The 15,290-nt window shown below is 44.2% G+C and overlaps 2 protein-coding genes across 3 annotated transcripts in view; one reads left to right on the forward strand and one right to left on the reverse strand.

Annotated features, from left to right (window-relative positions):
* Positions 1–759, reverse strand: part of si:dkey-288a3.2 (protein phosphatase 1 regulatory subunit 37) — a 66,688-nt gene extending 65,929 nt beyond the window's left edge. The window contains exon 1 of the mRNA XM_068717986.1: positions 710–759. The gene's annotated coding sequence lies outside the window, so the exon portion shown is untranslated. The remainder of the gene's footprint in view (positions 1–709) is intronic.
* A 98-nt stretch (positions 760–857) lies between these two features.
* vrk1 (VRK serine/threonine kinase 1) lies at positions 858–12,496 on the forward strand. Of its 2 annotated transcripts, none has more exons than XM_068718044.1 (13): positions 858–931; positions 1,566–1,725; positions 1,964–2,019; positions 3,294–3,363; positions 3,963–4,050; positions 4,468–4,576; positions 5,191–5,283; positions 6,062–6,194; positions 6,968–7,088; positions 7,253–7,311; positions 8,446–8,615; positions 11,570–11,663; positions 12,071–12,496. In XM_068718044.1, exons 2-13 carry the CDS (start codon positions 1,566–1,568, stop codon positions 12,235–12,237), a joined length of 1,320 nt encoding a protein of 439 aa, XP_068574145.1. In that variant the 5' UTR covers positions 858–931; the 3' UTR covers positions 12,238–12,496. The 2 variants fall into 2 exon arrangements, with proteins under 2 accessions (XP_068574145.1, XP_068574146.1); XM_068718045.1 differs by having other exon boundaries at positions 11,573–11,663.
* Positions 12,497–15,290: the final 2,794 nt, after the last annotated feature.

A 15,290-nucleotide genomic window follows, 5' to 3' on the forward strand; every position in this document is an offset into this window, starting at 1 on the left:
ATACATATAAAGTGATGAAATGGACAGCTTTGCTATTTAGTGAATTTTATTGAATGTTTCAAATGCATTACAACAACAATTGTATTTATACAATACAGTATCAGGGGAGTAAAGTAAAAAAAAAAAGAGGATTACAATCGAATTTTTTGGAAGTACTTGTATAAGAATGATTCTGTCCCAAGCTTTGTGTGACTCATAGCGTTAATCATTTTTGATCAAGTGGTTTTCACTGCACTGTAAATCAAACAAATACAAACTGGCATCTGATGTTGTCACAATTTCGCCCAAGTAAATACAGTAGATTTTGATTCTATATGTTACCGTAACAATACAAGTGTTTACCACTAATACCATGTGTCAGAAGGAAGAGTGCTGAGGTCACAGATGAAGCTATAGCTGCATCCTGAGTGTTCAATTAAGACACTATTTTTTATCAGCTGTTGACAACCCAAGAAAAGAACCTGAGGCTACAGTCACATTTATCAAAAACTCTTGAAGCGCGAGGGACAAGTCAACAGCAGAAGATGTGAACAATGCAGCACTACACAAAGTGGACTGACGTTATGTTCAACAGCGTTTTAGACACAAGTGTTAATCACATTTGCATGTTTATAAAGCATTAATGAAATACAAACCACCACTGACGTTGAACTGTCTTTGTGGAATATGTAACGTTAACTATGAATTGGAACAAAGGCTTCCGTCTTACCTGCTCAGTAAACCCCCATAGACTGTATATGTAGAACACCTCATACTCCCTTCACTGAGGTTAAGCACATACACTTACTACGCATTTGTCGTAAGACACGCAGCGGACTCTCCACCAATAGAATAGTAGAGCGTCGTGACGCTACTTCCTGACCGGTAGTTTTGCGGGAAGTTTGGTCCTCCTACGGCTCAGGGCTTAACAGACAATAAACACCAAGTCAAGGTGCGTATTCATCCTATCATTTAATAAAATATGTAAGCGATTCTTAGTCCAACGGACAACGTCGCAGATATCCAGGAGCTGTTCTTATCAAACGTCATGTAGCAGCTAACGTGAGATTTCGATGCTAACGCGATGGCGTGGTTAGCATTACAGCTAACTTTAACCGACATTTATAAAAGCGTAACGTTACTCTGTCCGCCACCTCGCGTAGCGTTCCTCGACCTGCTCTTCCCTTTTAACGCCATTTTGTCATAAGAAAGGAGACTGCTATATTTGAACTACACACACTGGCAATTTGTGTTAGCTAAAAGTATGTTTATCCGACGTGAAAGCTGCAGATAACGTTACCGTTACTACTGGGTAACGTGCGAAGCTAGGTAGAGGTTAGCTAACACTAGTAACTAAACTGGTGAATAGAATAACGTGACACCCATGTAGCACTGAAAGTGAAACCTCTCATTTGTTATTTAGGTGTCGATAAGTTCAAATTCGGTCACATGCTAACAGTGTAACTATTGGCTCCATGTAACTACACGTAGAGCACCTACACACACGATGCATTTGGCTGTAAAGCCTGAAGGAAGTTAACGTTAACATGTGACGTTAATTAATGCTAGATAACCGTGCTTTGCAGATGCCTCCTAAAGCAAAGGCGGCAGGAAAAGGCCGAGCTCCGGCTAAGAGGAAGCTGGCAGAGGAGTTCCCACCCGGCGAGGTCCTAACAGACACCGGGAAGAAGACCTGGAAGTTGGGGGCTCCGATCGGCCAGGGGGGCTTCGGTCTCATATATCTGGGTAATAATAGATGGAGATGAATCTGTTCAAAAGTCAAACGTGTATTGTGAAAAGACATCTATGGATGATTTGACTGCAGACTTTTTCTCAAACTAAACTTAAGACAGCATCATTTATAATACTTAGCTATTTCATGTATTTAAATGCAACTTTATGCTGCGCAGGATAGAACCTGCAAAGCCCGCCATTGTGTTTAACGTTCCTCTAACTTGTGAAATGATTAATTTCCTGTCCCCAGCGGATGAGAATTCTGCAAAACCTGTGGGTGCTAATGCTCCTTATGTCATCAAAGTGGTAAGACTCTAAACAACCTCTAGAATGTATTTTTCTTTCATTCTCGCCACATGTGCACTTTCCTGCAGAGGACTATACTACATCCAGGTCTGGAGACTAGTTGCAGAGGTCTGGGGACTAGTTGTATAGGTCTGGGGACTAGTTGCAGAGGTCTGGGGACTGGTTGCAGAGGTCTGGGACTAGTTGTATAGGTCTGGGGACTAGTTGTATGGGTCTGGAGACTAGTTGCAGAGGTCTGGGGACTAGTTGTATGGGTCTGGGGACTGGTTGCAGAGGTCTGGGGACTAGTTGTATAGGTCTGGGGACTGGTTGCAGAGGTCTGGGGACTAGTTGTATGGGTCTGGAGACTAGTTGCAGAGGTCTGGGGACTAGTTGTATGGGTCTGGGGACTAGTTGCAGAGGTCTGGGGACTAGTTGTATAGGTCTGGGGACTAGTTGCAGAGGTCTGGGGACTAGTTGCAGAGGTCTGGGGACTGGTTGCAGAGGTCTGGGACTAGTTGCAGAGGTCTGGGGACTGGTTGCAGAGGTCTGGGGACTGGTTGCAGAGGTCTGGGGACTGGTTGCAGAGGTCTGGGGACTAGTTGTATAGGTCTGGGGACTGGTTGCAGAGGTCTGGGGACTAGTTGTATAGGTCTGGGGACTAGTTGCAGAGGTCTGGGGACTAGTTGTATAGGTCTGGGGACTAGTTGTATAGGTCTGGGGACTAGTTGTAGAGGTCTGGGACTAGTTGTAGCAGTCTGGGGACTAGTTGTATGGGTCTGGAGACTAGTTGCAGAGGTCTGGGGACTAGTTGCCTGGGGACTGGTTGCAGAGGTCTGGGGACTAGTTGTATAGGTCTGGGGACTAGTTGTATGGGTCTGGGGACTAGTTGCAGAGGTCTGGGGACTGGTTGCAGAGGTCTGGGACTAGTTGTATAGGTCTGGGGACTAGTTGTATAGGTCTGGGGACTAGTTGTAGAGGTCTGGGACTAGTTGTAGAGGTCTGGGACTAGTTGTAGCGGTCTGGAACTACATGTACATGTCTGGGAACAAGTTGTGCATGTTTGGGGGCTAATTGTACATGTTTGGGGACTAGTTGTCTGGGGACTAGTTGTAGAGGTCTCTGAACTAGTTGTACATGTCTGGGACTACTTGTAAAGGTCTGGAACTGTGAACAGTCATACTCTGGACTTTTTGAATAGTATTTCATCATTTGACCTGCACCTGTTTCTGCAGCGCTCACACCGGTGAAGTTGAACCTAGACATACATGCAGTTGTTGTTGTTGTGTCCACAGGAGCCCAGTGACAATGGACCGCTGTTCTCTGAGCTCAAGTTCTACATGAGAGCTGCTAAGCCTGACCTGAGTAAGTCGACTTATCATTCCTTATAAACACACACACACACACACACACACACACACACACCTAGCAGTACGACACGAAGCTAAAGGGAGCCATGTGATCATAACACAACACAGTGTCTCACCACCAGGGCAAACAAATAAAAGAAAGCCAACTTTCTTAATTAAAAAAGACAATCTTGTAGCGGAGGCACTGAGGGGCCCTGCAGAGGAAGGGAGGCTTTTGGTGGCAGCTCCATTGGCCCCCAGGCCACAGCTTTGCATTTTATATAATAACAATCCAAATGTCAATCTCCCCTGACAATTAACTATTATATTACTAAGGAACCAAAGGCTCATATTTTATTCATGCTGGAATCTCACGTTGTTGGTAAATATTTGTCCCAGCAGCAGATTAGCTTGCGGCCGCGCTGCCCGACAACCCCCCCCCCCCTCAACAGAATTATACTCTTATTACTTTGAGCATCACCAGCTCCAGTTAGCTGTGTGCTGTCTTTGATTTACATGAAGTACATTTCAGAGATTTACACGCATGCTTTTTTGAACATTTTGGCCTGAAGAAGTGCCTCAAACATTTCTGATGAATGTCCTCTCGTCCTGCAGTTCAGAGCTGGATGAAGTCTCACAAGTTGAAGACTCTGGGCGTTCCCAGGTACTGGGGCTCAGGTCTGCATGAGAGAGGAGGGAAAAGGTAAGGCTTTGACCAGGATGATCCTTTTTGCCACTTTTAGTTTCATCATCAGCACTGATGAAGGATTTTTACTTCTCTTTGGAAACGACCCACACATGCAACAGTTTCAGGCTTAGGGGGAGTCGCAGTTCATGACAAGATTTAAAGTCTTTATTAATGTAACAGCTTTTGGATGTACAGACCTCTTTTCTAAATGAAATGAATTAGACTATTTACTCAAATGCACATAGCAATGTAGCCATTCCAAAAAGCCTCAAATCTGATTTGCTTTAAGCTGCAGGAACCCTGTCTGAGAAATCTGAAATGAATGAAGCGCTACGGCCTGATCGGTCCATTGGAAGGTTCTGCTGTTGTGCAGTGTCGTATGTCTATTGATTTATGCAGATAACACACTTGTGTGTTCTTTGTCTCTTCCAGGTACAGGTTCATGGTCATCGACCGGCTCGGCACAGATCTGCAGAAGAAGTTTGAAGAATGTGGAAGGAGGTTCCCCAGAAAACTGGTCCTGCAGCTCGGTCTTCGGCTGGTTGGTTATTTCATCGTCACATGGTTTCACTTTGCTTTCATGTTTTCCACTGAATTGCATTGGCTTTCACAGACTGCTGGCCTTCATACATGACAAGAAAGCAGACAGAGGACTGTTGTAAATGTTTCAGTTCGGAATCTGATCGACTCTTCTGATCGCACTTTATTCAGACCAAAGATCAAACTATTATTTATTATTATTAATATCAGCTGATAACCATCGGTGGCCACCTGTGACCGGATCAGTATGCAGCAATTAACTTCAGCAAGTTAAATTAAAGGCAAGGCGACGAAACACAAACCTTAGAATTAGATGGATGTAGCGCTTTGAAATGCTCATGGAGTCAATGAAGCACCGGTACAAAAGGAAGGCCTCCTGTGTGTCACGTCAGTCTGCATTTTTGTCTTAACTATGAACTGGTTAGTCAACGGGTACATAAAACCAAAACGGACATCCCTAATCTGAGCCATTGCATTTATTTCTACCTGGTATTAATAAAGGTTATTGTTAGTTTTGTGTCCAAACTGCACAGATATCATTCACTTCCTGTGACCACCTCCAGCACATTCACATTCCCTCCTGCACTGACGCTTGCTTTTTCTTTCCTTGTTTAGCTGGAAACTCTGGAGTACGTCCATGAGCATGAGTATGTTCACGCTGACATCAAGGCGTCCAACCTCATGTTGAGCCACAGCGATCCCAACCAGGTCAGTAGAAGTGAGAGCTTCCTGTGACTAGAATCCTCAAGTTCTCTGTTGAGTCTCCACAACCTGAAACGTTTGTTAATGTTGGTGATCTGAGGTGCTACTCTGACCTCAGCACTGCTGCCTGAAAGCAGCGAGGTGATTGGGTTTTTTTGATCGTAACACGCTTGTGCTGCTTCATTAGATTCAATTAAGGCCTGGAGAGAGGTGTGTGTGTGTGTGTGTGTGTGTGTGTGTGTGTGTGTGTGTGTGTGTGTGTGTGTGTGTGTGTGTGTGTGTGTGTGTGTGTGTGTGTGTGTGTGTGTGTGTGTGTGTGTGTGTGTGTGGAGATTAGATGGCAGCAGCTAAGCGCTTTTTTTCTAGCAAACAAGGCAGGGACAAATATTTAATTTGAAGATTAATAATGTATCATTGGTGGTGTTATTAAAGAGCTATTTATAAATGACAATTTAAAAACCGGCCCCTCAGGATTTAATATTAGGTACGGTTGTTTCTTTATTCTTTTTATTTGTATCTGCTATTTTTATGTTTTACCCTGGAGTCACTGAGACGTATGTTTGGTCTTAGTTCTGCACGTTTCTTAATTAAATTCAATAACCAACTGTGGCTTACATGCACAATGCAGACTTGGTAATAACAATAAAGTTTATGTAGGTGGAATTAGAATTTAAATTGTAAAAGGGCATAATGCTCTCTGTTTGATTCCTGGAAACACATGGTGTGTACATGTATAGAGTGTTGAGTGCTCTCTGTGCATGTCTGAATCACTGTCTTCTTCTAGGTCTACTTGGTAGATTATGGGCTGGCATATAGGTACGCGCCCGACAGTGTCATAAAAGAGTACAAGGAGGACCCCAAGAGATGTCACGACGGCACCATCGAGTTCACGAGCATCGACGCCCACAAAGGAGCAAGTAGGTACAAGAGCACTACTAGCAGCTCTATAACATCAAACCTGACTGCCAGGGCTTTAAGTCTGGGATCTGGTCTCACACACAAATAAGGATAAACTGACAGGTGGGATCTTGAACCTGGAAACATCAACATTACATCTGTTATTATTCATGTGAGATACTTCTGCCTTTGAAAGGCTGTATAAGAGGCAGAGCGAGAGAGAAGGCCTCGTTGGCTGCTTCTCGTAGCAGATGTGGTTCCTCACTTTGAGGTAATCTCCCAAGTGCTAAAAACTGGCTTCCAACTTCTTAATTGGAAGAATACATCTTTATTCACTTCTTCCACCTCCTGTCTGTACGTTAAATCTTCCTTGAGAGAGACACTGAACCCCAAGTCGCTCCTCAGGAGCTTCACAGCCGGCCGCTGCTCCTAAAAACTCTCAGGATGGGTAAATGCAGAAGTCAAATTTCATGTACCTGTAAAAATAAATTATAATTAGCGGTGTTTTACAGGATAAATCTGTTGACGTCCGACATTTTTCATAATACTACTCGTATAACACATTTTAGTTTAAAAATACATTTGAAAAATAATTCCCCAAAGCCGCATGGGATTGATACGAATCTTCTCATTTCAATCATTTTCCAAAAATGTGGAACTACTCCTATAATGGATTTGTTGTAAGAGAGAAACATTCACACCGGTGGGTAACGGTGCATTTCCTCTTGTAATGCTGCTGTTGCTATTCATGCTGCCAGTGTTTGCCTCCTCTGATGTGCTTGTCTGGCTCCAGCTGCCTGTAGGCGGAGCGACCTGGAGATCCTGTGCTACTGCATGGTCCAGTGGCTGTGTGGACGGCTGCCCTGGGAGGACAAGCTGCAGGATCCGCTCTACGTCAGGGACTCCAAAATCAGGTGGGAGGGGCTCACCTGCATGATCTCCAGTTCTGTCACTGAATGCATGAGTGTGTCTGCTGCATCGACGCAGGCAAACCTTTGGAATTTGCAACTTAGCAATTTTTTAAAAGTTGTATTAAACTGAGAATGTTCAGACTTTTATTGTTTTTTTTTCCTTACAGGAGCCAAGAAAATATCTCTGAATTTATGACCAAGTGTTTCTCCTCTCAAGACAAGCCAGGTAAGAAAGGCAGACTTCTCATGGCCATTAAGAATAGAAACCAGTAAAACAATTGGCTAGTATTACCCATGACCCTCCACTTTCTCCAGCTGCTTGATAGCCCGGTAGCACAGCATTGTTTGTAGCTTCCAGCTGTGTGTGATGAGGGTTGAACCAGTCCTTAAACAGAATGAGCATTGATAGAAAAGGGTCCAGACCAAAGCACCTCACCATACCCAGCCAACATGTGCACAGAGGTGTATACACACACACACACACAGTCCTCGCTTCTTCCCCCTCAGATTGAAGTCGATTTTAAATATAGCCCAATATCCTCAAAATGGGAGCTCAAACACTGGCTAAATACTGGCTAACTGCACTTTTTACTTTGCTAGCGTTATCTCTTTAAATGCACTGCTGAACCATTGAGGTAAAATCACCAGTAACGTGGAATTAACTTTCATTTTTGTGGCAGTAGCTTCACAATACAGTGAAGGTTTGTACATCTGCAGGTGTGTTTGTCATAATTTCTAAGCATATGAGAGTTGATTTCATTAAGTCATAGCCATGGACTGCCCTTCTTTTGAATCAGACTAACACACCAGATATGGCCCTTCAGAGCGAGACCTGCTTGATTCTCATCAGGATAGAAGTTCGATGACGCGCCTCAGTAAACATTTAGAGTTCCGACTGTAAATGGCGACTTCGACGTCTGTTGTCTCGCCGTGGTAAGAGTTGCCATTTTATTGTTGGCACTTTGACCTGCAGGCAGCGCGTCGGCTCAGGCGGAGGAGACGGAACACGGAGCGTCACACCTCCTTCCTTCTGCTCCGCTGAGCACAACCAAAGTGTTGTTTACAACTCCATCTGTGAGTGTGTTAGTGACTGCGTGTCAAGTCTGAGGAAAGTCACACCACACAGAATGAGGCGAGACGCTGCGACCGGAGGAGAACATTATGGTGACGGAGAGAGAGAGAGACGTCCGAGTCCAGTCAGGGTCATTTATGTAGCCCCCGTCACCAGACGTGGACGGAAACGCAACAAAAATGAGATATGAGAGACGCACTTACCCGGTACCACTGATGGTGGCGTAGAGGCCGGCAGCTAGTTGCAGGCTTTGGTTTGTGATGACCACGGCGTCGCTCTGTTGTGTAGCGGAGATCCAGAGGTTCATGGAGGAGGTCAAGTCCGTGGGGTACCAAGACAAACCGCCGTACAAGAAGCTGCGCTCCATCCTGCAGGCCGGACTGGACGACATCCAGACTAAAGACGACGGCAAGCTGAAGTTCACTCCCGTCAGTGGAGGTGTTTCACCCGTCGCCAAGGTGAACACGCACACACACACATACACACACACACACACACACACACACACACACACTGAAACACACAACAGATCACGGATTAACTACTGTCTGTTACACCACAGGCGTGTGAATCATGTCGTACCGTGTAGCCCATGTAGACAGGCTAATGTTGAGCTATGGCTAGCCCTTTAGCTAAGCTACCGCAGAGGTCACTGCTGCCTATAGGGATTAGTATTTATGTAAAAGTAGCAAAACCACAGCGTAAACATACTGCAGCAAGTTAAAGTCCTACATCCCAAATGGTACTGAAGTAAAAGTACTCGAGTATTATCAAAATGTACTCTTTTTTTATAGCTTCATAGTGAGTGTCGGCTCTTTGTTTAGCTCGCTGGCCCACAACTTCACTGTTCAGGTTCATTCTCATTGCTCTGTGTTGTTTTCAACCTCAGCAGGCAGCTCTAACTGTTCTCTACCTGCTCAGCAGCAAACAGCCGACGGACGGTCAGAGACTAGCTGGTGGTCATAGTGGAGCATTCAGCAGCTGAACAGACTGATATTTCAGTGGCTTGTTAGTAGTGGTGGTGCAACGGGCCATAAAAACCACGGTTCGGGTCGTATCACGGGTCAGTCACAGATCGGATCAAGGAGCAAATATAACTTTTAGAGTTCCCTGATCACGATTTTTTTGCCGTCGATACTATTTAGTTGTTTGGTTAAAGCAGCTGGTCTACAAGGCTCCAGACTATTTCTTCTTCTTTTTTTTTTGCCAACGTCCCAAAAATCATTTCAACCATTCTGAAATCAGAAATACGAAATATTATCCTTTTATTTTGTTAAAATAAATTATAGTGTTTTTTTCTATATAAAAACACATTTCAAATGATTAGGAAATGATAGATTGTATTTGTATTGATTAAAACAAATCTTAGTAGGTCCTTATTATGCAGGATGGCTAATTTCTGATGTTCTAACATTATATTGTTATTAAATATAATTTAACATTATATTGTATAGCCTGTTTGGATTTTGATTATCAAAGCATCACTTTAATGTTGCAGCTTTGAAAGAAGGGACTAATACTACTGCTGGGTAGCTTCATTTATAACACATAGTCATTCATCCCATCATATTTTTATTTAATAATCTCAATCTACAGATGGAAATATCTCAAACTAGTACTTGAATCCAGTATTAAAGTAAATGTACTCAGTTACTTTCCACTGTTTCTGAATGTCATCTTTTTCTTCTCGTGGTGAGGTGAGTGGATTAGTTATATTTAGATATTATTTTTTAACGTATTCAAATTATACTGCAAGTCCAGTAAGAAGAGGCTGAAGTGCAAGAATGCTCTTAATACAGTTATGTAAAAATGTTGTTCATCTTTAGTTAGGAAGTGTTAGAATATGTCTTTATCATCCAGTAACGTTAGACCTCATACGTTCAGAATAAAATGGAATCATCTGATGCAGTCCTGTTCGTTCCTCTTCCCCTCCACCGTCCGTCTCTTGTCCTCTGGGCAACACGGTCAACATACGATGAGGATGTCCTTTCTCTGTGATGACATACTTTCATTTATCTCTGTCTAATGTCAAGGAAACTAAATTGTCACGGTCCGCCAGCCACCGGTGCTTCATAGTACTGCAGTAGTCATTTGTATTACTAAGCATTGGTTAAAAAAATGTCCTCCCATCCTTTCTTTTTTTCAAGGATACAGTCAATCTCATCAATGTAAATGCTTATGAATAATTCAAATGTCTTGAATTGAGTTGTTAGTTGTCTGATGTACTTCAGTTCTCAGTGACGTGTTTCTTTGGGTCTTAAATGTTCACTTCACTCATCAATATTTTCATATGAACAATGACATGATGTCTCTCTCTTACACACACACACACACACACACACACACACACACACACACACACACACACACACACACACACACACATTCATCTCTCTCTCTCTCATTTCTCTCTCTCTCTCTCTCTCATCTCTCTCTCTCTCTCTCTCTCATTTCTCTCTCTCTCTCTCTCTCTCTCTCTCATTTCTCTCTCTCTCGCTCTCTCTCTCTCTCTCTCTCTCTCTCTCTCTCTCTCTCTCTCGGTGCATATGGAAGATGTCACCGGGGACATGGAGTTTTCAGCCGAAAGGTTACCGGGCCCCAGCGCTGGTTATTGTATATAATTATCCCGCCAATCTGTTCACCTCAGCGGGCGCCGTGTGGTGATCATGGGGTAGCAATTGTCATAACGGAGGGAAAAATGTAAAGGGGGGGGGCAGCAGAGTGTGAGTGATAGTTCAGGCTGAGAGTGTAGCTTCATTATAGAGGCCCAGGAAGGAGGGAGAGGGGTTGATTGCCTTCATTAAGTGCCTGAGAAGAGACAGTCGATGCAGTCCTGGTTGATGGGGAACGCTGCGCTGCACTAGCAGTGGTTCTGAGAGGCCTCCATCTTTGTTGACCCCACCGTTTAATCACACTAGTGTTTCTGTTTGATGCTCTGTGGTCAGAACAGCGGAGCACATAGTCTGACGTTTGATGGATCGGTGTCTGGTGGCTGGTGAGATGACTTCACAAACAGAAGTGTTTATCAGATTACACCTTGAGAGCAATGGTTCTGATCTATTCACTTCAGTTCTGTGTTTCTGCTATATCAATTATCATCTGGAATATGAATTCCTGTTTAACTTTTGACCGATTTGCTGCTTCATTTAAAGGTTTAAAGTTTAATTGTAGTAAAAGTTCATTTTGAAGATTTTTGAAGTTGCTTTAATAATAAATAATAAACGTCTATCTATATATTTGTTACATTTAGTTTTACAAAGCCTGATGTTGCTGAACACATAAAATAATGATCCCAGTCACTTCCACACACTGAGGTACACAGTGTATTAATCAAACCCCCCCCCCCTCCTCCTCTGGTCACTAACAAGTCGATGGCCCCGCCCCTCATTTTCTTCTCTGCTCCTCCTTCCAGAAGACCACCAAGAGAAAGAAAGTGGCAGATGAAGCAGATGAGAGTGAGACGGATGGAGTACTCGTCAAGAAAAAGAGAGTCACAAAGAAAAAAGGTAAATATTTCCTTCTTTAGTCCTTTTCCTCAGCAGGAGCCACTATTCTTTCATAGCTTGACAAACATCACCTGGTAACTAACCGGTTAATTTTTTTTATTTAAAAAAAACTCAACAAGAAATTAAATGCAAGACGCCTTTTCCTATTTCTCCGGTGTTCCGTTGTGTCAAAGAACTCTTTTCGTGTTTTGTCTTTGTGCTTTTATTGAAATGAGCGTAGAGACTGTAAATGAACCTATAATCCAACATGCGTAACCGCTCACAATGTCTCCATGGTTAACTAAGTTTAGACTGACGGAAGTCAAAGACACCAGTAACAGCAAGCGGTTGTCAAATGATTTGTTATCACATGAAGAAGATAGTGTGTTTGGCTTCAGCGCTTAAACATGATGAATTTCCCTCCGCAGAGGTCAATGGAGTGAAGAAAAGTCCCAAAAAAACTGTGAGACCAAAGAAGGTATCCGGCACTGGAAAAGCGAGCGACCCCAAATCCCGACTGGTAGAGATGGGCACCCAGACATCACCTGGACTCGCCCTGAGAAGCAGAGGCAGACCCAAGAAGAGCAGTGCCTAAGCACCCACCTCCACACTCCCCCATCAGTCCTCCACACTCCCCCATCAGTCCCCCATCAGTCCTCCATCAGTCCCCCATCAGTCCTCCACACTCCCCCATCACTCCCCCATCAATCCTCCGCACTCCTCTGCTTCTTAAGTCTCCTTTTCAACTTTTATATGGTTTCTTTCTGTTGCACACTGCTACATGTTGATGTTTGATTGTATTTGGTGTGGGTGAAGCCCGATCGATTGTAATAAAGAAGAAGTTAAATTGTCAATCTTCTGGTTTTAATTAACAGAATAACTCCTTTTAAGAAGTTCTGTCCAGTAGTAATGAAACGAGTGAAGATGCTGTCCTGCTCTGCTGGAGTGAAGACCTGTGAAGGGTTTTAGTGAGGAAAGCCCAGTTGTGATGCATTTACTTGAGTTGAAAGTATGTGGTGGGGTGGGGGGGGGGGGAATATATTTGAAGATGCAACTACTCTAAACACTCAAGCAAGGTGCACATGAATGTCACATTTGACTTTTTTTCCAACCTTTAAAGGAATAAATGCGCCACTGCTGAGCTAATGCTTATGTTTAAGAGCAGACGGAACACTTTCTGAATAGACGTGGTCAAATCTATATCGGTGGGGGGGGCTTGCATTTGCAAATAAGTCCAGCTCTTTGTCCTCCTGTCCATCTCTGTCCTGCTGCTGAAATGTCACATTTCTCAGCGTACGGCTATAACAGACATTTTTTTCACATAGTTGTGAAACCAGCGTCAAATCGTCCGAGTTGTTTCCATCAGAGCGAGCGTACAGGAGAACATTTCACACATGAGAAGCTGCTGACGAGCTGTCCACCCACCCCCCCCCTCCTCCATCCACACTTGTCCTCAAGCTTCTGGACCGTCCCCCCCCTCCCCACCTCCCTCATTAACTCCCAACAGCCCACCGTCCCCATGGAGGAAGACATCTCCACTAATGTCAGTGTTGTGAGGGTCCTCGGGGGCCCCCGTGGCTGCTGGTAGCTCGCCATCGATTGTTCCAGCCTCTTCAGGAGTAAAGGGCCCCCCTGCCTGGCTTTCCTCTCCACCTCCCCCCCCCCCCCCTCTCACACAGACACTGACCTTGAGGGCGCCACAGCCACAGTCCCGCAGTAGGGGGCAGTAGTACATAATGATGGCAAATGGATGTGGGGGGGTGGGTTGGGGTTGGGGTTGAAAAGGGACAGCACTTAAACACAACACTACCATCTTTTCTGCTTGCAGAGAGAGGTGTCTTTTTCATTTAGTGTGGACGTGTTCTCCGCCGGCCGGCCCGGCAGGCAGCTGTTGCCCGCGTGTTTGGCTGCGGTCGGCGTCCGATCGGCGGAGCGTGAACGCCTCGCAGCAGAGGCCTAACCACCGCTCTCGTGATCCGGGCCAATAACTCGATAACAGTTTTCCCCCCGGGCCGCTGGGTTTCCCGTGTTTGTGACAATTGTCAGTATTTTGGTCGGGCGGGGCGGTAGGGGACCCAAAAATGTTCAAGCTCAACGGTGAGGTGCAGGTTTGGTGAAGGGTCCGGAAGTTTACACAGGAAAAGCAGACGTGGGACGTCTTCCATTCCATCCTTGCAGTTTGTGTTTTCAAGTCGTGGATGTGAATGACGAGCCGACACTTTAGTGTTATGTGAAGTTCAGTGTGCTGCCATCAGGTTGACGTGTTCCGTGTCACATGTGCAAATGCATGTAGTTTATGAAAGAACACAAGAGGTGTGGACTCGAGTTACATGACTAGGACCCGGTCCTGAATGACAAATCTGACTAAATTACAAACAACTCGCAACTCGACTTGCAGTGACTTGGACTTGGAATGATGGGGAATCCTGCACAAGCCCAAAGAATACCATTCATATTTTAAGGAAGTGTGCGAGGATTGAACTCCTCAGTTTTCTGACTGGCTATATTTTGAATCAATCCAACAGCAACTAACTACAAAGGCCAGTGCAAACCAGTAGGCAAATACATTTTCTACTCAAAGAAGATCACCAGGTAATGGTATCACACTGTGATCTGCAGCTTTAGCTTCTATCTTTATTATCTTTATTTTTAACCTGTTTTCACTGCTCAGTCAGTTTGACTTTCTGGATATATGCTTATAAAATATACCGTAGACTCTGTTTCTTTTGGAAATCACTTTTTTTTGCAAAAGTTTGATAATATCTCTTTAAAAATGCAGTTAGTGACAGTGTGGGCTCCATGGTAACGTATAGCTCTGACAGCCTGAGGGACTAGCAGCAGGGGGCGGGGCTTAGCGAAGGGTCAAGTAGGTATGCTTGATTTCAGAACGTCAAAGGACCGCATGGCAGAGAGGACATTAGGGTGTAAAGGTGAATACGGCGGATGGATACCTACATGTAACTCGGACAATGCAGGACGTGAGAAGGTTTTCCACTGTTTCTTTAAAGTCGTTCCCTGACTTTAACCAATTTATTTTAATTGCCTGACTTGAATGATGCACCTTCCGATGATGTTATTGTGGCCAACAGTATTACGTTTCCGATGTGAAGCTGGCCACCACTTGAACATGGAGCAGATATTTCCACTGGGACTGAAGGAATAACCTCAATTTTCAAAATCCTCTTTTTGCCCCCTCACTTTTGCACTTTCAGACTGATTTACTCTAAGCTGTGTCCAGCTCTAGAAACAGATGAGGGAAGGATCCAAAGTGCCTTCAGTACTTCATTGCTGTGCGCTCGCAGCAATAAGCTGAAGGAGCAGTAGCCAGTGGTCTGTGGACTTTTACTGCCCTGGGTTTCAGACCCAAGGCTCTGATTGGTTAAGCTGGTTGGTGGACATATACTCATTATATAAGACACTACTCAGAGTAAAACAGACTACCTCCAAACAAAAACATCTAATTGATAACTTGGTTTACAATTAATGTTCTACTAAAAAGACAAGAATTGAACATTACCATTTAGGTATCTTCTCTATTAGTGAAGGTGATTTCATTAGTGCATTAACAATACAGCCATTCACATTCATTTCTAATTTGCCTGTTAGATTGTTAGACCATAATAATTCCATCATAATGTGTTATTTGCA

This window comes from Cebidichthys violaceus, unplaced genomic scaffold (assembly GCF_023349555.1).
Source record: "Cebidichthys violaceus isolate CVI_PGR_0920_01 unplaced genomic scaffold, fCebVio1.0.p SCAF_22, whole genome shotgun sequence".
In the NCBI taxonomy this organism is placed as follows: domain Eukaryota; kingdom Metazoa; phylum Chordata; class Actinopteri; order Perciformes; family Stichaeidae; genus Cebidichthys; species Cebidichthys violaceus.